The sequence below is a fragment of the Eumetopias jubatus genome, unplaced genomic scaffold (genome assembly GCF_037043125.1).
Source record: "Eumetopias jubatus isolate StellerSeaLion01/CBP00866 unplaced genomic scaffold, mEumJub1_p1.0 scaffold_10, whole genome shotgun sequence".
Lineage (NCBI taxonomy): Eukaryota > Metazoa > Chordata > Mammalia > Carnivora > Otariidae > Eumetopias > Eumetopias jubatus.
In genome coordinates, this window is record NW_028274816.1 from 33,725,803 (window position 1) to 33,749,170 (window position 23,368).

Sequence of the window (23,368 nt, forward strand, 5' to 3'; positions counted from 1 at the left end):
GCAGAGAGAATCTATCGCCTGCCTGTCTCCTAGCTTCTGGTGGGCACTGGAGATCCTTGGTGCTCCTGGGCTTGTGGTTCCAACGCTCCTATGTCTCCCTCTGTCTTTGGGGGCCGTCTTTCTTGTGTCTGTGTCTCAAATTTCCCTCTCCTTTCTCTGGATTGGGAAATCCTAAATCCAGAAGGATCTCTTCTCAAGATCCTTAAGGACATCTGCAAAGATCCTCTTTCCAAGTAAGGTCATTTGTAGAGGTACGGCCGTTAGGCCGCAGACAGAACTTCTAGGGAACACGACTCGGCCCGCTCTCGGGCTGTGATGTAGGGGAGAGGCCAGACCCTGCCTGCCACAAGGCAGACGCCCCTGTCCCCACGGACCAGGCCTGTAGCTGCTATACTTGGGTTGGGTTTGTGCAGGACGTGGCTCGGGCAGCGTGAAGTCTGGCCTTCCCATCCAGGCCACTCAGGATTTTCACTGTTCTCTCCCCCAAAGTGAAAGCCCCCCACGGGAAAAACCAGAAGCCGTTTGTGTTTATCCTGGAGCCCAAGAAGCCGGGCGACCCCCCAGTGGAGTTTGCCACGGACAAGGTGGAAGAGCTCTTCGAGTGGTTTCAGAGCATCCGGGAGATCACCTGGAAGATGGACACCAAGGTGGGCACTTGGCTCAGCTGGGCTCACGCTGCAGAGGTGGGGGGCTGGGGTCCGGGCTCCGGAGGACAGGGCAGACATGGACTGGGGTTGGGCCACAGGTGTGCCGGTCACGGAGTGGAAAGGGACCCTGGCGGTCCCCTGGCAGGCTACGGCTAGTTTGACTCTCCAGGAGGCTCAGGGTAGAGTGATTATTAGGGGCCTGTCTGACCCTGCAGAGCGCTTACCACTGCTCTTACCAGAGAGAAATGCAACTTCGCTGGAAGGCTCTCCACCCCCGCAGGAAGGGTTCTGAAATCAAGCCTGGCTCTTCACGGCTTCTGCTTCTGATCTACATTCCTCCTTTAATCGGTTTTTACATCTGCTAATTCTCATTACACGTGAAGGTGAAGAAAACACCAGTCCACAGAACCCACCCAATTCCGAATCCTGCCCCTGGGCAGCACCGGCTGTATGAGGAGCTGGTGTGGGAACAGGGAAGAGCCCCTCTCCCCGCCCCCCAGTCCTGAGGAAACCAACACGATGAACACCCAGCTCACTGCTGGCTCCCTGCTTACATCTCAGTGGCCCTAGGAGGGGGGTACTCCAGTTAGCCTCATTTTCTAGTTGTGGAAACTGAGGCACAGAGAGATTATTCAATATGGCCAGTGGGCACAGCCAGTAAACAGAGGGTCAGCGTTTGAGCCCATGTCTGATTCGAGTTCCTGCTGTCCTAACCAGGTGTTAGGAAGCCTCTCTCACCTAATCATCAGCTGTCCCCTGAACACTTGCTACCTGCACATGGCTCCCTGGGGACAGCTTTAGGCATAAGTGGTGCATGGCCCCATTCCTTTCCTAGTCCTGGCTGGAGTTAACCAGGAAGGCTTCCTGGAGCAGGAATGATTTGGGTAGAGCCCAGAAGCAGGAGTGAGCTCATGGACTGGCAGAGGAAGGATGATTTTGGGGTGTGTGTACAGTGTGAGAGCAGGAGGTCATTGCTGTGGTTCAGAGGGACCCAGGATGTGATCTTGGGGGGATTTTAGAAGAATCTTCTCCAGGAGATGATGTATAAAGGACAAAGCAAGGTGCTAACAAGGGTGAGGTCCAGTGCAGAAGCATCTGGTTTCATCCCTGGCTTGCTGTGGAGCATGGATACGCTGCTCAGCCTTTGTGTACTGCAGTTTCTTTGCAAAATGGGCACAAATTCTCCCTCTCAGGGGAGATGGGGGCTACCCTATGTAATACCCATCACACACTTAGCGTGTGAGGCCTGAGGCTAAGCAGCGCTGTAAATGGTGAAGGGTATCATTTGCACATAATTTTCTCTCCAGGCTCCCCCTTGGCCAGAGGAAGAAAGAGTCAGAATTTGGGGAAACGTGAGAAGGTGGTCTGGTTTAGGGGGAAGCAAGCACTCATCCTTACACAGATGGAGATCGATTGCACAGTGTGTCCTCCAAGGGGAAATGGCATGGGGCTGGGGGCCTGGAGAGCTTTTGTCACAAGCTGTGATGGGTGAGGGCAGAGGTAGCCTGCAGCAACGAGGGGGCTCAAACCAGGATGTGCAGCGCCCACGAAGCTGGGAGGTCGTGGGCTTTGAGAACTCTAACAATATGGTTTTAGGGGAATGGATGGGGCAGGAGTCTCAGAGCAGAGAGTTGAAGAGAGTGGGGTGCTGACACAGGAGACCCTCGCCCCCCCCCCCGCTGTTCTTGGGAGCTGTGCCCAGGGACCCAGCTAGCCCCCAGTTCTGGGTGGAAACGACGTAGGAATTTCGGAAGGGAGGAGAGGAGGGGTAGGGCAAAGGAACACTTCCAGCTGTATTAAGGATCTGAGCCTGCAGGAGGCCAAAAGGGGGGGGGGGGGAGACGGGGTCCCGGGGAGGAAAATGCAGCCCAGCTTCAGGGCTGACGCTGGGGGCTGGCTCCAACAGGAGAACAACATGAAGTACTGGGAGAAGAACCAGTCCATCGCCATTGAGCTCTCGGACCTGGTAGTCTACTGCAAGCCGACCAGCAAGACCAAGGATAATCTAGGTATGGCCTCCCTGGGCTCTGCCCCAAACCTTCCCTGCAAAGCCTGGTTTCCTTTGGAGTCAGGGGCTGTCACAGGGCAAAGTGAGAGAGACTCCTGTTCCTTCTCCATGGCTCTAAGTGGAGTTTGTCCTCAGGGCAAGTGTGCAGCTGAAACGGGCCCTTCTGGGGTCTTCAGAAGGAAGACTCCCAGAAGGCACATGAGTCTCCCCTTGCTGCTCTGAGTTACAGCAAGCTTGATGGGAAAACCACCCCCCGTTTGCTCGCTTGCAGTCCTGGCGGCCAGAAATCCAACTTCAGTGTCAACAGGGCTGCAGTCCAGGTGCTGGCAGGATCCTGCTCCGGCCAGAAGCTCGAGGGGAGAATCCGGGCCTTGCCTCTTCTAGTGGCTACTGGCATCCCCTGGCCTGTGGTCATATCTCCCTCTCCCTAATACACAGACCCTACCTTTAGGTCCCAGATAATCTCCCCCTTTCAGGCTCCTTAATTTAATCCGATCCGCAAAGTCCCTTTGCCAGATGAGTTACAGTCACAGGCTCCAGGAAGCAGGACCTCGAGGCTTTGGGGGCCATGGATCGTGCCACAGAAGGATTCAAAAATGAATCTTCTCCAATCTCCAAAGGAGCAAGTTCTTTGCCCTAATGAGATCCTGTTCATCTTTTCCTCCCTCTTTGTTTGATCTCAAGCATCACTGATTCCACGACGGAGGACCAGAGAAACAGCACTGAAGCCTAGTTACCAGGCACTGGGCGGCGGGTCCCTCAGAACCGGACTCAGCAGGGTTAGGGGCCGCCCGCCACAGGTGCACGTTGCTGTACCTCCTCTGATCCCACCCCTACCTGCAGGCAGTGGACTCTTCCTCCGCCGTGGTGCCCGGTTCACCCATCTTCTGCACAGTGTCTTTGAGGAGGAAGCCAGATCCTAAGATCGCCTCCTGCTGATCCCTCCGGCCATCCCACCGTGTCCCCTTCTGTAACTGTACCACTCTGGTGTTTTGGGGCACAAGCCTGGTGGTGGTTTTAAACAAGAAGTAAATTACACTGATCCCAGAGTGAAAGCCTTGTGGGCACACTGGGATCCTCGGAGGGCGAGGGTCCAGAGCAGTACTGGTTGTGGCAAGAGCACCCTAACCACTGGGCTGTCTTGGCTCTGAGGTTCCTGATTTCAGTTGACCACCTGCGCATCCAGCGGGGGCAGCAAGCGTTACGAAAATGCATCAGATGGAGTAAATGGCGTCTCCCTCTCTTTGTGCAGAAAACCCCGACTTCCGAGAAATCCGCTCCTTTGTGGAGACCAAGGCGGACGGTGTCGTCAGGCAGAAACCCATCGACCTCCTGAAATACAATCAGAAGGGCCTGACCCGTGTTTACCCAAAGGGACAGAGGGTGGACTCCTCCAACTATGACCCCTTTCGCCTCTGGCTGTGCGGCTCCCAGATGGTGGCACTCAATTTCCAGACTCCAGGTACAGGAGCACTGATGGTGGCATCGCTCCAGGCCCAGTCTGCTGGGGCCACCAGTGTGACCGGCTGTTCCAGAAGCCGTCAGGTTTCACCCAGCATGCTGGTATGAGGCCCAGCCGTTGAACGGAGTGATGGGACATGGGGCATTTGTATCTGGCAGGCTCTGAGGTGGCAGGTGACTGACACGTTGCAGAGTGGCTGAAGGGAGAGAGGAAGCACTTGAGCTCATGTAATGAAAACGCCCAGGAGTTGGCACCGAGCTTTAGGCATAGCTGGATCCAGGTGTTCGGTGGCCGTCTTCAGGGAGCTCTTCTCCTGGCCCATCCTTCTTGGAGGGCTTCATGCACAGACTCTTGCAGAGATGTTCACTGCTGAGAAAAGCCCACACGCAAAACTTTTTGACACCAGTGGTGGTAGCAGCATAAATCTCAGCATTGTGCTCTTTGGCTGATGGGTCTATGCATCAGTAGGTCTCCTTTAGTATCGTCTTAACGTCTGCGCAGGATTCCACTGAATGGAACCCTAATCTATTTAACGGGTCTCCCCCACCAAGGCGCTTCTCTCATTTGCTCTTAAGGACGGCCCTGCCCTCTGTAAGCTTACATGAGCATCGCTGCACACACGGGGGAGGCCAGCGGCAGGACCGAGAGCTCAGAGCGCAGCTTCGGTCCCCCCGCGTTGGCGTTTGGGCCCACTTTCCTGCGGTGCCCCACTGGACACCTGCACCTGTTGTGCCTGAGCTCCGAGGCCTCACCAGACTGCCCTCCAGAGAGACCTTGGGTGGGAATGCGAAGTGGGAAAACGTTCGAATATACCTTTCCAGCAGTGACTTCCCTTATGGGGAGTAAAGTGAACCAGTTTTCCATGGATTTGGGAAGCATTTTCTTTTCTGCAAACTGTTCGTGCTTCTTACCGCATCTCGCTAACGGAGTGGAGGTATTTATAGCAACATCATCAGAACGCTTTCGTTTGTGGATCTTTCCCTGTCATTTGAGTTAAAATGATTTTTTTGTGTGTGCAGCCTATCTTAAGTGAAATTTTAAAATTAACTCAGAAAAAAAATTTAAGAAATTTTGAGCATTGAGTAGGTTTTAGTGTCATACTTAGAATGGTGTTCACCAGTTGGGATTTTTTTTGAAACGCATAATTTAACAACTGCCTGAAATTATTTTTGGAAACAGGTTTAAATCACCCCCCCCCACCTAGCACCACCGGCCCAAGAGGCTACGTTTTCTTATAGCTACAGTTCCCTTTCCTTTCCAGACAAGTACATGCAGATGAATCATGCCTTGTTCTCACTCAACGGGCAGACGGGCTACGTCCTCCAGCCTGAGAGCATGAGGTCCGAGAAGTACGACCCCATGCCACCAGAGTCCCAGAGGAAGATCCTGATGACTCTGTCTGTCAAGGTAACTCAGGCCTTCACCTCATGACACGTGTCAGCTTGTTGAAACCATCAACACCCAGTCACTGTTTCAGGATCTGAATTACAGGGCACCCCAGGGTGGCCAGTTTTAGGGGGCAAAAATTGTTAAAAATGCATCCAACTTTCAATGTATCGTCTCTTTCTAAGAGTTCGGCTTTCTCCTCTTTTGGAAACTATGCAAGGTAGAGATTTGAATTGCATTTCTCACATGAGGAAGAAAAAAAATGCAGCTTGTGTAATGAAAAGTCTTTTTTAAAAAAAAAATCACTTTCTCCTCTGTCCTTTCCTGGGCTGTCTCTGGAGGTTGTCTGTGGGCACAGGGGTGCGCATGTCTGTGCTTAGGGGAGGTCTATGGGTGTGAGATGGCATCAGGGTTCCGATCCTGGCTTCTCCAGCCCTGTTTCCCCATCCATAAAAGGGAAGCAGTTGGGTGGTCCCCACAGAGGGTTGTCAGGCCGACTTGGACCTCCTGTGGTCTGACTCCAGCACCCAGACTGAGCTCTAAGCTGCACTGGGGAGAATTCCAGTACTTACCTTTGGTGTCCTAGGTTCTCGGGGCTCGCCATCTCCCCAAACTTGGACGAAGTATTGCGTGTCCCTTTGTGGAGGTGGAAATTTGTGGAGCTGAATATGACAACAACAAGTTTAAGACAACAGTTGTGAGTAAGTTGCATCCGGTGGGGGATTCTGTGTACTTTTATTGTCTGGAGCTTTTCCTTCATCCCTCATGCCTGCTACAGTTCAGCTCGGGGAGAGGGGAAACACAAGACCCCACGATTAACTAGTTGGACGGGTACCCAGTGCTGCTCTTTGCTGTCACTCACGTGGGGAGTCCTGGGCCAGATCCCTGTGCTAGGAAGCCGGGGGGGGGGGTCCTCTTTGGGCACACCTCCCCCCCCCCCAGCTTTATCTACTGTGTCCAAGGCGAGGAAGCAGAGACACAGAGCGTGTGGCTGACCCACAGGCTACTGCCTCACCTGGGTGATTTTATCCCTCCAAGGGGAGGGAGACCCCGAAGCGAGGAAGAAATGGTCAGTGTTTTAAGGTCTGGGAACACTGCCCCTGGTACCAGTGAAACTGGCATTTCACAGGGCCGGGGGGTGGGGGCGGCTGTTGCCCTTGCTCCATGAGGCTGGTTCACCTCAACAACCCCAGAACCCCATCCATTCTACCTCTTCAGAGAGCCAGACCCCCTCCCCTGCCCAGAGGAGCGGTATAGCTCCCCACTCTGATCTCTTCCAAACCTCCCCGTTCCCGGCTCTCCCAGCCCTACCCTACCCCAGGGAGCCGAGATGGCAACTGTAGCATTTTCTCTGCTTACTAAGGGCCAGACCTTTGACAACAGCTTTTCCAGGACCGCTACTGGCATCAGTTAGATGTTCTTAGATCTTGGCATCAGTGCATACTTATAGGGCTGCTAAGGAGATTCCAAAAGCCAAGGGATAAGAAAGGTGGTTTTACCAGGAGGGGGTAGGACCAGTGGAGCCTCTGCTGAGCCTCGATCTCCTTCCAGATGACAATGGCCTAAGCCCTGTTTGGGCTCCAACACAGGACAAAGTGACCTTTGAAATTTATGACCCCAACCTGGCGTTTCTGCGCTTTGTGGTCTATGAGGAAGATATGTTCAGTGATCCCAACTTCCTTGCCCACGCCACTTACCCCATCAAAGGAATCAAATCAGGTAAGATGTTTTAATTAAGATGTTCTGTCTGGGCCAGCATCACTTTTGGTCTGTGCTGCTGGCTTTAGAAAAAATGAAGACACATTCTTCCTGGTTTTTATTAAATTGTTGCAAAATTGATTGGGTGGCTTGGACAGCTGATGTGTCACCATGAGCAGGCGTCAGGCCTCTGTGTGCAAAGCTGGATTAGTGGCTTGTCCACCTGGCAGTGTAGTTAGGTCTCATTTTGAAAAGCTAGCGGCTGCGGTATGCATCTCCCACTCTGCTGGGCCTGCACTGTGCCCGGGTGGGAAGAAAAGGGCTCTGAGCAGTCTCAGATCTGCCTCTTCCCATGTCAACAGAGCTTTACTTTCCTATTCCATGAAATTGGAATGGTTGATAAATCTCCAGTTGTGAGTGCCTGGGTGGCTCCAGTCAGTTAAGCATCTACCTTCAGCTCAGGTCATGATCTCGGGGTCCTGGGATCAAGCCTGCTTCTCCCTCTCACCCCACTTGTGCTCGCTCTGGCGTGCACACGTGCTCTCTCAAAATCTTTAAAAACGCAAAAAAAACTGAGTCCCATCCCCTCCAATGCAGTAAGATAGACCACCCCCCCGCCCCCCGCCGCCGCCCAGGGAGGAGATTTGGGACGCCTGAGCTTGATGCTGCTTTGTAAATGTGGCTACCCTTATCTTGTACAGTTTCTCTGCTTTTACTCTCCTGATGGATTGTGTGTGTCACGTTTGACAAACAGGCCCTCACTGGATGCTGAATTGTCTTTTCCCCTTTCCTTAGCATTTCTGAGGCATGAGCCATAAGATCATAGATCCTTCTGGAGTCCTCATGAGGTCACTGTTCCCCAAGGATCATTTTTCAAGAGAAACAGATCACTCATTTTAGTGGTTTATATACGAATATAGGCTTTTTTCTTGATGTTGTTTGGAAACCTTGTGTTTTGTTTCCTTTGTTTTTTTTCTAAACTTGAAACGTATCAGATATTCCCTAAATTTCTACCTTTCCTAGTATCCTAAATGTGATCGTTTCTGGCACCTGCCCAGCTAGCGAGGTGCTTAGAAAATGCAGGTCGCTGGGCCCGTTCCTAGGCGCTCGGCTCCCCCTGGGGATGGGGGTTGGGGGTGGGCAGGAAGGTGCAGGTTTCGCCAGCTCCTCAGTGGGCACTTCGAGAGGACTGAGCTGGGCTGCTCATCTTACCATCCAGGAAATGAATTCCTAAGTGCAGGAGTAGATGAAGACGGCTGTTCCTATAGTATTCACGTGTAAGTCCCCACAGTCTGATACTTGGCAACCCCTCTTGGTTAACTTGCCGACTCCATCAGCTACTTTAAACCCAGCGGCGAAGCTGCAATTCTGTCATGTGCCCTTTTACAATACCAGACAAACAAAGCTTAAGATAGCTTGCTCTCTATGTTAACTGTGTCTTCTTACCCCTCCCTTGGGCTCACCCTGCTCTGCTGTCAGGACCTCGTTACCATGTCCTCTTGAAGGACAAGGGATGTGAGCTTTGTAGTTGCTCCTAATGCCTGGGAGAGAGGTCAGAGTTGATGAACCCTCCCTTATCTTGCCAGCCAAATTGTGTCCGTTAATCTAGAAAATGCTAGGGATTAGCTTGGAGATTTAAAATACAAAGAACAGGAGCACCTGGGTGGCTCTGTCAATTAAGCGTCTGCCTCTGGCTCAGGTCGTGATCTCAGGGTCCTGGGATCGAGCTCAGCGTTGGGCTCCCTCTCCTCTCCCTCTTTTTTCTCTCTCTCCTATCAATAAAATCTTTTTTTTTTTTTTTTAAAGAACAGTATGTCATAGATGATGAAAAATGTGACCCTTCCCCCAGCTGTCAGAATGGTAAGGACCTTGTCTCATTCCTGTGCAATTTCCAGCAAGGCCTGGCACATCCATAATCAGGGAAGGAGTGAAATTTCGCGTAAGGCATTGGGGCCCTTCTGAACTCACAAATACACTCTTCCCATTGTCGTTAGGGATGCACTTAAGCTTTTGAGCCAGATGGAGCTCAGAAAGAAAGGAAAACATCGTTTATTGCGTTTTGGGCCTTAAACTCTTTCATCCTTGCAGCAGTCCTGTGAAAGAGGTTTTATCATCTCTGCTTTTTAAACATGAGCGTTTTGCGGCCTAGAGATGTTAATTAACTTGCTCCAGGTCACACACCCGTAGTACCATAGCTGGGCTGCAGACCCAGGAATGTCTCACTGCACACTCCACGTTCTTCCTACTTGGCAGGCCTCCCCTACTCCTAATAAGCCAAAATACTGACCGTGCTTCAAAAGAGGTCTCTATTTCCCTTTCGTCTATAACACAACCCAAATCAACAAGGATAACACAGAACCAAACTTTCTGGTGAAACTGGAAAACACCCTTCCACCCTAACCCCAAGATGCGTTAAGGCTGCTCATGAAATGAGACCTGGCCATTGAAAGGAGGAACGTGGGGATGGGGCTCACTTCTCCAAATCTGGAGGCACCTGCTGAGTATTGGTTCTAAGCCAAAGGGCACTGCCACGTCACTGGAGTGTAGGGGCCATCTGATAGCCTTCCCAATACCATGGAGCGCTCAGCAGTCTAGAACATTCTAAAAGTCAATCAACACCTACACGGACTTCTTCTACACTGTCCCCAGACCAGCCCTTAGAGATGTAGAATCTCAGGCCCCACCCCATTCCCCAAGCAGAATCTGCACTTTAATAAGATTCCCATAACATTAAAGCTGGAGGAGCACTGGACTAGACTGTGGGAATGCTGTAGGTATCCAGGCAAAAAACCAGACCAGCAAACGAGCCAAGAAAAATCACCTCACCTAGAAGGCGAGAGTAGGTCAGCAATGTCCTCAAAACCCTCCGGGGAAAGGTTTGACCTGAGAGTTTTATCCCCAAACTGTCACTCAAGTGTAAAACCAAAGAATGGATGCGTCCAAGTATGTGCCATTCGAGGACGATATGTCTCGTGAGGTGGTATTAAAATGAGGACAAGGTTAGCCAACGAAAACACTGATAGAGAAGTCCAATAAAAAGGTGGTGAGCACTGGACATTTGAAGTTTACACACAATGAAATGCACAAATTTTCAATCGGAAGAACACTGAAAACAAGTATTGAGCTCCAGCTCATGAGATGCATGCCAACGTATACAGGAGGAAATGTACAGATGTAGTCATCTCACTTTGAAATATATATACACCTGTATGCTAGATGGAGGAATGGATAAATGTGATTAAAAAAAAAACAGTAAAAGGTTAATGGTAGGATCTAGGTGGCTGGTATACAGGTGTTCCTTGTAATATTACCTTAGCTTTGCTGTATGTTTGAAAACTTTATAACCAAGTCTCCCTTTGTGGAAGAATTATGGTTACAAAATTAAACACAATAGAGCTGACCCCTCAACAATGTGGGGGTTGGGGATGTCCATCCCTCAAGCAGTCAAAAAGCCACCTAGGATTCTTGACTCCCCCAAAACTTACTAACAGCCTATTGCTGACTAGAAGCCTTATAACAGTCTATTACACACTTTGTTTTATACTGTATTCTTAAAGCTAGAGGAGAGACTATGTTAATACATTTACATTACCATACTTATTGGAAAACAATCTGTGTATAAAGTGGACCTGCACAGTTCGAACTTGTTTTGGTCAAGGGTCAACAGTATTTACATGCAGTATCTTGTAGAGACAATAATTCAGCTAACCCAAATTAGGGGAAGGAAGGAAAGAGGAGGTGTGGGCTTGCAATAAGCACATCAACTTCCTCCCCTGACCTAGTGGGGAGGGAGAGAGGAATGAGTCAAGCGACACTGTTAAAGGTTCTCCAAGAGAAGTAAGAATAACAGGACAAGCCAAAACCTGGATGGTGGAAGACACAGAGGGTGCAGTGTGAGTGCCCTAATTCAGGCATTGCTTGTCTGGAAGAATCAGAAGACAGAATGCTAATAAAAAGCTTTCGAGACAAACTAGGGCCACATCATCTCCAAGATACAATGTGAAATGAAAACCATACGTTACTATCATTAGTGACTTAAAAGAAACTCAAGACAGTATCTCGGGGAGATACTGTTCAAAGTGGCTCCTTCTGGGAGAAGGGATTAATAGTGGGTAGGAACGAGACTTCAGCTTTGACTGTGTATTTGTTGTGACTAAATTAACACAAGCAAATCGACCAACTTTTGAGATGTGTTGTCTTAAACATTACTTAATGAGGGGAAATCAGCTCTACCTCAACCCTCCCCCCTAAATAAGAAACACTTAAATGAGTGTCCTAATTATAAAGAAAGGCTTTCAGAGGAGGATCAGTACTGCTGTGCTCTGCCAAGGGACAGATTTCCTCCTACTGGAAATCTTTCAGGATGAAACAGCGCCCCCCGCACCCTACCCTTCGTAAAGGCGGACACAGAGGAGGGGAGACAAGGGTGCATTACTCCTGTGAGTCTTTTGGCCTCTGGCGGACTTAGGGAATTGAACCATAGCTGCAGTCCCTCTAAATGTGTGACGTTCTGTACATTTTTCTTTCTTTCAAGTGGATGATTTTCATTTCTACATGGCTGAGATCTTTGCACTTCTCTGTGTGGGCCCATCCACTGGGGCTGCATTCTGGAGCCTCTCTTCCGGGCCATCAGGAAGGGACCTCTGGTTTCCAGAAAGTCAGCCACCAGCTTACCTGCGCCTGGCACTGGACATGCGATCCCTGGGTACCCTAAGAAAGCTAAGGTCTGACCTTAATGGCCTGTTTTTGCATTGCTTTTCCATTCTCTGCTGCAGGATTTAGATCTGTTCCACTGAAGAACGGATACAGTGAAGACATTGAGCTGGCTTCCCTCCTGGTTTTCTGTGAGATGCAGCCAGTCCTGGTGAGTGAAGAAACGCCAGCTGGGGTTCCCTGAGCTGTGTCCGCTGGTGGGGTGGCAATGGCCTATGGGTTTGGTTGGCCGATGGACTTAAACCCGTTGGGAAATAACTAGCGGGACATGCCACGTCATAAAAATTCCTCCATAGTCCCAGGTTTTTCCTTCCAGCATCCTTCCTTCTTGGAGAATGCCATAGGATTCTTTGAGTTGGTCATGGAGTTGGAAAGCTGAAGCTCTTGGGAAGTTCCATATAGTTTCATTTCAGCAAGCAGAGTCAAGCAAGATAATGCTCTTTTAGAGAAGCTCATCTTTCCTGGGTGCTTTTCCCCCCACTAATGGTCTTGGAAGTCCCTTCAGAAGGGCTAAGAGCGTCCACCAAGGTCTTGTTGTGGCCTGTCCTGGGGAAGCACGTTCATAGGGATGGGCACTACTTTTGTCCTTCTCTTTGCTCCTGGAGGAGCCTGCCACCTTGGTCCTTTTGTCAAGACCTTGAAGATACATAGTCTCTCCTTTGATTAACCAGTTTGGAGAGGGTGGGAGGGGGGAGGGATTGGCCTCAATGAACGCAGCACCAAGCTGGGATAGTTCAGGTCTCGGGTTGACAGTGGGAGACTATCTGGATATGTGAATTTGGAGCTGCACAATCCTCTTGACAGCCCCTCCCACAGAATGGGACCCACTTGGCATGTGTTTTTGCAAGACCCCATGATGTGGTCAATCCACCCTTCTAAGATCTTTCCATTTCCCTACCACAAAACTCAGCCTGGGCTGGATGAGTGTGTGGTCACCCCACTTCTCTTTGGCTAAATTAGAAAAACCATGGTTCTGGACCCTAGTGGGCTGATGTGGCCTTGGTCATTGTGCCTGGATATGCATCTTTTCTCTTCCCGGTTGTTCTCTGGGTAGAGAAATCACAGCCTCTCACTTGTTGTTTGGCTCTAAGAACTACACGGGGATTTGGAAGTTGCTTATTTGGCAACTTCCAGAATAGAGCTGAGAACCATCCAACGGGGAAGGGAGATGGCAGGGGTAGAGATGCCTTTTAACAGCTGTAGCCATAGTCCGTGCAGTAAAAATTCATGAACTTGACTCAGAGGAGAGAACATTAGGCTTTTCTGCATAGCTGTCTGCCTTACATTCAGTTTTTGCAACCTTGCTAGTTTTCCACTTCAAAGCATTTTATTAACATTGAAATGCAAGAGGATGCAAAGGTAAGGACAGACAGAAAGCAGTAAAAGCAGAAAGCAACACTTAAAAGGCACAGTTCTTTGGTGGCCAAAGACCCTCGGTGACAGCCAGAGGTATCACTTGTGTTGGTATAAGATAGGCTCCTGATGACAAAGTTGTGTCTTGAAAACACGAGGCGATAGATAATGCGAAGTTTTCCATTAAATAAATTTGACATATCCGTGGCTTTAGACTCAAAATAAATGTTTCCATATGAAGTGAATAGTCACTTGAACCTTGAATGATGGATCAAAAAAAAAAAATCACCTTTCTTGATTCTTACTGTGATAGCAGTATTTGGTTCTGAAAGGACAACTCCGTTAGTCATCAAGTCCTTGGTGAGAACGCCCAAGACTTAATTAAATGGTTCTTAAGTCGATTTATCACCAGTAAGACTGAGTTAAGTCCATTAAAAAGACCTAAGCCAGAATACATTATTTTGTATAAATGGCTGAACACACACACACAATACCCAGATTTTGCCTACTTTACACTTATAATTTGGGGGAATAGACGAGTAGATCCACTAAGCATTTGGTTTGATTTTCTCTTCCTAGGCCAGTGCCTTTTTTATGTAAGTGTAATAATAATACAAATCCTTGTGTCCAGTTTCTTTTTTAAACTCTGGTATTCTTCACATTCGGGACCAGATCATCCTTTGTGGTGGGGGCTGCCCCCTGCATTTGGACTGTTGAGCAGCATCCCTGTACCTTGTATAACAACCGAACTATCTCCAGACATTGTTCCATGTCCCCTGGTTGGCAAAGTTGTCCTTGTTGAGAACTGCTTAGTGAAATTATCAACACTTTTCATACCTGCACTTAAATGATGGACAGGTTTTTCCATCGAGTGGACTGACCATAGATTAATCACCATTCCCCCAGTTGGGCATTTATGGAATCCACTGAGAAATAAGGCTTTCGTGAAATTTGTCACGTGATTACTATTTTCCTTCTTTAATTCAGAATTTCTTAGGATTGATTCCCAGATATGGAATCAATTTATTTTTTTAAGATATTATTTGAGAGAGAGGCTGACCACGAGCAGGAACAGTGGGGAGGGCAGAGGGAGAAGCGCAGACTCCCCGCTGAGCAGGGAACCTGATGTGGGGCCTGATCTCAGGACCCCCGGGATCGTGACCCAGGCTGAAAGCAAACACTTAACTGACTGGGCCACCCAAGCACCCCTGGGATCAGCTTATTTAGCAGAATGGTAAACCTATAAAATGGAATTAGTACGCTTGAAGACCCCTGGCTTAGTCAAGCTTACTTCTCCCTGGGCCACAGAAGGATCTGGGATTCTGTTGCCTGGGGAAAGGCAACCAGCATTTCCTTGCTGTGTATGTAAAGCCCATCTACAGACATTTCATGGAAAAATGATGTGATAAACTTGGTTGCAGATGGAGATGGGGATGGGGCAGCCTCGGTCTAGACGTTGCTCTACAAAGCTTTGTAAACAACTTGGAAACATTATAAATAATTTGGTAACACCAGCAGCAGAGAAACTTTTAGTACATGTTTAAAAGAAAATGTATTTGTCTAGATGTAGCTTCCTCCATGCTGGAAGACTCCTGGGAGGGGGCTGTGGGGGCCACCCCGTGGAGCACGGCAGGAAGTGAGGGCAGGGTGGAGGGTGCCAAGGGGAACGTGAACGCGCCCAGATCTGCTCTCTGAAGGAGTTTTGGCAGAAAAGGTGTCTGAGCTCATTTCAGCGGATGGTTTTTAAGCTTTAATTCCACATCCGTCCCCTGGTTCTCAGGCACTCAGAGGTGCCATTTGGAGTTTCTGCCCCACGGTGTGACGAGGCGTCTCTGGGGAACTGAGCTGGGGTGTGTGGGAGACCTGGGCTTTCTCCTTGCCCAAGGTCAGACCTTGTTTTAGTTATTACCGTATCCTCTGTCATGCCAGGGAGAGACGCTGGGAAACAGCCTCACAAAAGACTTCTCTGAGCCAGTAATTGATCCAGTGAGGGCTGGACGGAGTTTAAAGCTCCAGAAAACAGTCAATGAGCACTTCAAGCTGCTTCTCAAGAAGCCGCTGACATGTCACAATTGCTTTATCAATGCTCAGTCCTTTGCCTTGTTAGCGGCATACATGGTTTACAAAAAATCTTTTCAGTGCCGTTTTATTACCTACTACACTTGAGAAGTAGTAAAACAAAGGGGGAAGAGGGTGAAAAAAATCCCCATAAGCTACCCATACCTAACCACGGGGAGCATTTGGGCCGATTTCCTCTTTGCACATGGTAGATCCACAGTTGGATGCATACAGTACGCACGAACATGTGCCCTTTACCTACTTCAGAGATGACTTGACGCCTTTTTCTAGGTTATGATTTTCAAAGCCATGAATGCCTGTTTCATCAGGTGAGGGTCCCTCATTCACTTAGCCATTCTCCCAGGGATGGACGATCAGGTTGTTTGCCATTTTTTACTTTATAAATAATGAAGTCTTCATAAACCTTTTTTTGATTAAAAATTATTTCCTGGAGCTAGAGATTTAGTAATGGAATACTAGATCAGAAAGAAAAAACCTGCATCTTTGTGAAAGCATGTTGAACTGTTCTCTGCAAGTAGTTTCTTTTAAGCTGATGTATTATATCCAGTCTTGCCATTAACTGAAAAAGGGCTTCCCCTCAAATGATTTTAACTTGTGGGATTCAGAAGGGGACAGGAGGAAGTATGAAAACTTGCATATGCATCCTCATTATCATCAATGGGAAGCTGGCAGTACCTGGGATCTCTGCGTACTGATCCTGTGGCAGATGGTGCTGGCTGGGAGCTGAGTGGTGGTGGGGGGGAGGAGACCAGCATGCTGAGGCTCCCAGTGTGGGCTTAGCCAGAAGAGATGTGTGAAGCCCTTTGCAGAAGGGCTGTAGAGACCCAGGGCGGGGAGCAGCACCCTGCCACTGAGCTGGTCCTAGTTTTGGCGGGTGGTCAAGATTTCTTTACAGTGGGGAAGACCCCCCTTGTGCAGCTAGCGTTTGCCAGTGTGATCCCCAAGAGCAGAGACTTCTGTGCCTGCCACAAGGCCCCACCAACTTGATGTGACTACTGAACACACCAAAGACAGTGTGAAGTAGAAAAGAGACCCAGGTGGAGCCCTGGTACCAGTGGCCAGCAGCTAAAGTTGAGCCCTTGGAAGCATCCAAAGAGAACGCTAACATCCAAGCCATAAGAACTTGCAAGGATGTCTAAATAGAGCACTGAAAAAAGACTTTCTGGAATTTGAAACAAAACCCTGATTTCTTGAATTTAAAAATTCATCTCATCGACAGAAGTCTGCATTAGTGACCCCAAAGATAACATGGAAGACACGGCTCACCAGCCAGAGCAATACCCCCATGAAGGAGGCTCAGAGAACAGATACAAGGACCTACATGCAAGCATGTCCCCCAGAGCAAAGTGGAACGGAGGGGTAGGGAGTTGTTAATGGAAGTTAGTAGAGGGAACGTTCTCTTATTTGCTGCTCGAGAGGGTTTACTTGATTCCCTGAAGGGATGAACAGAAGACGCACTGCACCCCAAGGTGGGTTCTAGCACAGGCATACCTTGTTTTATTGCACTTTGCAGATACTAGCCCCCCCCTTTTTTTTTTTACAAGTTGAAAGTTTGGGGCAACCCTGTATTGACCAAGTCTAGTGGCATCGTTTTCCCAAAAGCATTTGCTCACGTCTGTCTCTGCCACATTCTGGTAAAACTTTTGGTAGGGGGATCTTTGATGTTACTCTTTGAATTGTTGGGCAGTACCCAGGACCACATGCATATAAGACAGCAAACTTAAATGTGTGGGTTCTGACTGTGCCACCCATTAGCCATTCTGTCTCTTTCCCCGAGACACAATATACTGACATTAGGTCAAGGAATAACCCTACCATAGCCTGTGTTCAAGTGAAAGGAATCAGTGGAGGGAGCAGACTTTTACCCCAGACTTCAGCAACCACAGCCGTGATCCGGCAGCAAGATGGAGGCCAGACCCTCCACCAGCAAAGAGATGGATTTGCTGAAAACCTCAGATAATGGTGATCATTTTTTTGGCAACAAAGTATTTTTAAGTTATGTACATTGTTTTTTAGACAATGTTATCACACACTAAATAGACTAGTGTATAGTGTACACTTAAGTTTTCTTAGCACTGGGAAACCAGTGACTTGCTTTATTGTGGCATTTCCTTTACTGTGGTGGTCTGGAAGCACACCCATAATATCTGAAGTGTGCCTGTAACACTTTGGAATTCCAAGGAAAAATACAAAGCTAGACTTCCCAACATATTATCTACTAAGAAAATAAAGCTAACATCAGACTTGTCCTCTTCAGCACTAGGAAGACTGAAGAGCTCAGTCTCCAGCCACCCCACATGTCAAGACAACAAAAATACATTTGTGGACATGGAAGGTTTTTAGATATGCATCCCCCCCCCAAAGGGAAACCTCAAGAGAACATAGACGAAGAAAGGAAAATAATTCAGTAGTTTCATTTTATAATATAAGTCTGATTAAGATTTTGTGACGTTGAATACAAGGATTCCTGAAACAAATACACTAAGAAAAATTTTGTTCTAGTCTGGAATTGAAAATATTTAAATATCAGCAAAACCTGGGAGCCGAGAGGTAAAAATCAAGGTGTCCTAAAAAGTTCTGACTTTGATGCGTGGGGGTTCAGATGGCAAATAGAGCATCCTGTAGGTGGAGAACCAATTCTGATACTTTGGTGTGAAAAGAAAATGTCCACTTAATTAGGACCATTAGAAAACTGAAAAAGAAAGTTGACCTGGAATAAAAATAATGAAAAATGTATAGTAATCAAAATGGAAGGGATAGAACGTATTGATTTAGCCAATGGGCTGAATTCTCCCTTTAGAAAAGCAAAAAAAATCAAACTGCAACGTTTACAAGAAGTTAGCCAAAAATCAAGAGGATATTGCATGAGCAAAGTTTACAACTCCCCTGCCAAGAATGCTAGAGTTACTGGAAGAAATCAGGAAGAAAAAATTAATCCCCAATTATAATTTAATGATGCCTGGGTGGCTCAGTCAGTTACGCATCTGCCTTCAGCTCAGGTCATCATCTCTGGGTCCTAGGATCGAGACCCACATCAGTCTTCCTGCTCAGCAGGGAGTCTGCTTCTCTCCCTCTCCCCATCACTTGTTTTCTCTCTCAAATAAAAAAAAAAAAAAAGGATAATTTAAGACCAAAAGTATCAAAGATCATTAAGAGGAACCATACGGAACGATAGTTTGGTTTACAAAGGGATGTAGGAGGCCTTGGGGTTTACTTAGGACACAGCATCATACCTGAATCTATAAAACAAAAGCTCCCACAAAGGTTACTTGATTAAAAATAAATCAATCAATCAGCAAGGACAGATTATCAAGCTAATATTAACAAGCTTGATTTAAGAGATAAACACCTTTGTGTCCTATCAGTGGATAATATACACTTTCCTTCTATTGTCCAGAAACTTTATAAACTTGATTGCATAATAGTTGCGAAGACAACTTAAATACATTCTAAGAGAAGGATTTCGTAAGTTGCTAAGATTTGGAAGATACTAAAAGCCCAAATGCTCACTATTGGAAAAGAAATTCCTAGGTAAAACCAATGAAAACAATTACCTAAACAGCAGTAAAATATTTATGCCATAACTATATTTAGAAGAGGAAAATGCTTGCCTTAAAACCAGAGAAGACTGAAAACACATGCACTAATTGTTCATCTTAGAATTTTTTTTAAACATCGATAAAATAGGAACAAAATAAAGGTGTAAAAGCCAACTGAATGAAATATAAAACATAGAAGAAAAAAGAAACACTGATTCATTAAGATCCATTAAATAAACTCTTTGCTTAATGAAGGAACAAAGTAAGAGCAAAAACAAGAGTAAATATTGAGAAGGAGAGTGAACCCCCCAAGAAAATACATTTGTAAACTACGGCATACGGGTGATTACCTTGAAGAATGTACATGGGCGAGAACTGTTTTAAGAAGCTGTAGAAAACTCAGAGTCCTGTAGCACTAAAACAGCTATCAGGTAAAACAGGTATTAGATCTGGATGGTTTTATAGCTAAGTTCTACCTGGATTTAAAGAACCCAATTCTAATGTTAATCCACTGAGGTCAACAGAAAAATGGAAATGCTCCATTAATGTCTAGAAGGTACAGATGTCTGTATCAAAACTGAAGACAGAAGAGGGAGAGCCGCATTTCCAGAGTCGTAGATAATTCTTAAAAAAAAAAAAAAAAAAAAGCAAGCCCTTACCAGCTATTTTCTAGAACAATTTATTACAACTCATTTTTTATTCCAATAATGCAGGGATGATTTGGCAACACTTTTAGCGGCAATACATAAATCACTCAATGCCACAAATGTAACGAATTTTCTCTCTTCACCACAATGTATGCTGATTATTGCCATTCACAAATATGGCTATATAAAGACTCCAGTTTTAAGGAGACTGATTTTTGTTTTGTATTGATTATCTAACCACTTTATTCTAGAAAGAACAGTTAGAAATGTAGGGTGGGAGGCAGGGACAGATAGTTTATCAATATCATGAATGATATTTCCTAACAATTTACACATTAGTGAAATTTAAATAAAATGTATACAGCTTATTGGGGCCCCTGGCTGGCTCGGTTGGTAGAGCATGCAACTCTTGATCTCTGGGTTGTGAGTTCAAGACCAATGTTGAGTGTAGAGATTACATAAAAAGAAAATCTCTTTAAAAAAAGGAACATAACTTATAAACACTACCTGAAAGGTAGTATCTATCAACCCTTCCAGAAATTGTTTGATGGGAATCAGAGGTATCAATATAAAATTACTTTAAAGTATACATATATAGACACACAGGTAAGTACAGAAACAAATGCATGTTGGCATTGGAAGAGAGAGCTCTTCCTTATGGAAGAATTCCAATTAATAAATGTACAAAGGAATGAGAAATAGAAAATCACGATTTCAACACCAGAGTAATTGCTACAGGTAAGATCTAAGGGATGCTAAAATTAGTGGAAGTTTGAGGAGACACAGTTTGCCTGCATAGTCTTAAAGCATCTTCCTTCAAGAAATTTATTGACTGCAAAGAGAATTAACCAAGTGGTCAAGATTACTGTCAGTAATAAGACATGTTGATATCACGCACTTCCTGAGAAGGCTACATCACTTCTTTGACATTCTTGCCAAAGCTGTACCATGCCAGATAAATCATGGGAAAACACCAAACCCAAATAGTAGGACACAGTTCAGATTTGCTGGCTAAACTCTTCAAAAGTGTCACGGTCATAAAAGATGAGAGAATGGAGGAAGTGTCACACAGTCTGTGACATTGGAAGACTCTAGGGAGACACAGCAAGTACAGGCAATGTGGGATCTTGGACAGGACCCTGCAACGGAACAAGGACACTGATGAAAAACCCATGAAAACCAAACAGAATGTGTAGTTAACTTCTTAGTTTGGATAACTGCACTGGGGTTGAGTGGGACGGTAGTCCTGGGGGGCGGGGAGGAGACGGGGATGGGAGAACTCTCTACTTACAGTGCAACTTTATTTTGTCGTAAAAAAAAACAAAACATCAGTGGGGACTAAAAACTGAAAGGGGAAAAAAAAAAAACCAACCACCTAAAGGTAGAGAACTGAATGAAGATCTTGTCACAGGCCAGGTGCAGTTCGTTCAAAGATCTTCTCCAAGACTCCAAGGACCCTAAATTTTAAAAATACATAGATCCATCTAAAACGAAGGCTTACCAATGATAATAAGGGTTCAAAGTGGGAATAATAAAATCACAAATTGAGAGACCCCCTCCCCAGATGGACATATAGCCATAGGGGAACAGGAGAGAACTGGGGAAAACAGCTAGATCTTTCTCCCCAAAGATAATTCCTAAAAACTGAAAAACCAAGAACTTACATTTTAAGTTTTTTTTTTTTAAGGACTCTCAATAATCAAAAGAAATTCCTAATTTTGAGGAGCGGGGATCATGAGAGCGGGGGGATGATTAACAAGAAGTCTGGTTTGGTGTTTTTTTTTGTTTTTGTTTTTGTTTTTTGGCTAATAATCCTTATAGAACTTCTTGACTTTCAACTTTTTGCATACATAATTAATAAAAACTGAAATTAAAATTTAAAAACCTAAGTAGGAGATGATGCATTGCTGGGGAGCATAGGATATATTCAAGGACCTTTGGTGTGAAGGTGACAAGAGAGATGGGTCAGTAGTTGGAGGGGGGTGTGGGCTCAAGGAGAGCTTTTCAATGTGTTTGCTGCTGATGGGAGTCATTTACTAGAGAAGGGAAGGATGGTGCAGGAGGGAGGGGGACCTGGGGCCAGCAGGAAAGAATGGATATAGCCCGCGGGCCCAGGATGGGCAGATTTCCCATGTAATTTCTCCTCTGTTCCACGTAAGACAAGAAGTAAGGCCATTAGCTGAAACCAGGGAGGTCTGAGTGAGAGGTGTGAAACAGTCATCTTAAGAGAGCAGGAAAGAGAATTGCTTAAATACAGCAGGATTGTATTGTTTAACGTGCTTCTATGATAGAGGCATATTAATATTTTGGATTTTTGCACTGAAAGTCTGTAGTTTTCGGTCAGGTTTTGTTAGGCCGGCTTCTTAACAATTACATGGAGGCATTCTTTCTCAGAGCTGTGGCACATTTTGAATAGAACTGAAATAATTACTGACTACACCTAACATGTTAAAGACATCATTTGTGAAACTTTCTGGGCGAGTCATAAGAGCTTTCTCATTTTCTTCTAGGATAAAATGAGTCTCTTACAGTTTTTTTTTTCTTATGGGATAATTTTCTATAATAGAAATATATGTTTGTCTATAATAAAAATTGGAGATGTAAGAGCCTTATAACAAATACAAATACATATTCTTTTCATGACCATCTTGGTTTTTATTTCACAAATTCCTACCATTTCTAGGTTTACCTTTACTGACTCAGTCTGCTTCCCTTAGACCTGTTCTTTTTACAACTCCTTGTGTTTGGATATTTAATTCATTTATTTCCTAACCTTTTTGGGTGCTAATACAATGGGGGCTGAAGGCCATCCCCAAGTAGATGATTCAGGGCTAGGTGACACTTCCTCTCCTGAAACACACTTCAGAAAAAATGACATGGCACGTGCCCAGGACTCAGGCCAGTGATCGGTCGCTTGCTGGAGGGACTGGGGTAAAAGTGGACACAGCGCTGAAGCCAGGATATGTACTATTCCTGAGAACCTAGAGCTCTAAGCAATCACCTTAGCCCTTTGCTGGCCCTACCCTGTGAATCCCCATTTAGAACATTCAGTAAAGGACCGTGGCCCCTGGCTGGCTCACTTGGAAGGGCATGCAAGTCTTGATCTCAGAGTCCTGAGTCTGAGCCCCACGTTGGCTGTGGAGGTTACCTAAATAAATAATAAAAAAAAAAAAAAAAAAGAAAGAACATTCAGAAAACCAGATACCAATGTATAGATTCAGGGAGGAAAGAAACCCCATTCAAGATGAGCTTGCACATTATCATTTTAAGATGCTTGAGGAAAATACAGCTAACAAATATAACAGCAAGAGGATTCACCCAGTGAATCTGAAAATAATTTTGAATTTTTTTTTAAAAAACAATCCAATGAGTATCTGCATTTTAAAAAGAACCACCTTTTTTACTATTATGTAGGACTGAGAGGGCCAGTTAGAAATCCTGGAAATACAGTTTGAAAACCCTTAATTTCCTTTTACAGCTTAGTAGTGGGAAATTCTGGAATGGATATGGTTAAGGAAAGAATCTGTAAATGTAAAGATTGTATTAGGGAATTTGCTTTCAAACTGCAAGACAAGATAAAAATATGAAAAGGGTAAAAAAAAAAAGTATAGAATGCAGAGCTCCAGCATAAAGTACTGGAAATGTTCATGGCTAAAAATCTTCTGGTACTGAAGAAGCACGTACTCTCCACCTATAATCAACAGCAGTATGAATATGCACATAAAGACCCATTCCACTGAACTGGCAGAAAACCAGAATAAAGAGAAAATTATAAAAATGAAAAAGGTTACCTATAAAGGATTCTATGAAGGACTGGCAGACCACAAGCACTCCCC

At 46.1% G+C, this 23,368-nt stretch overlaps 1 protein-coding gene across 1 annotated transcript in view; it reads left to right on the forward strand.

The window, feature by feature from the left end:
* PLCG2 (phospholipase C gamma 2) overlaps nt 1-23,368 on the forward strand; it is a 139,637-nt gene that overhangs the window by 105,982 nt on the left and 10,287 nt on the right. Inside the window, exons 25-31 of the mRNA XM_028095500.2 lie at nt 490-647; nt 2,554-2,656; nt 3,908-4,117; nt 5,379-5,524; nt 6,090-6,204; nt 7,055-7,222; nt 11,977-12,065. Of these exons, the coding sequence (XP_027951301.1) occupies nt 490-647; nt 2,554-2,656; nt 3,908-4,117; nt 5,379-5,524; nt 6,090-6,204; nt 7,055-7,222; nt 11,977-12,065 (989 nt within the window). The remainder of the gene's footprint in view (nt 1-489; nt 648-2,553; nt 2,657-3,907; nt 4,118-5,378; nt 5,525-6,089; nt 6,205-7,054; nt 7,223-11,976; nt 12,066-23,368) is intronic.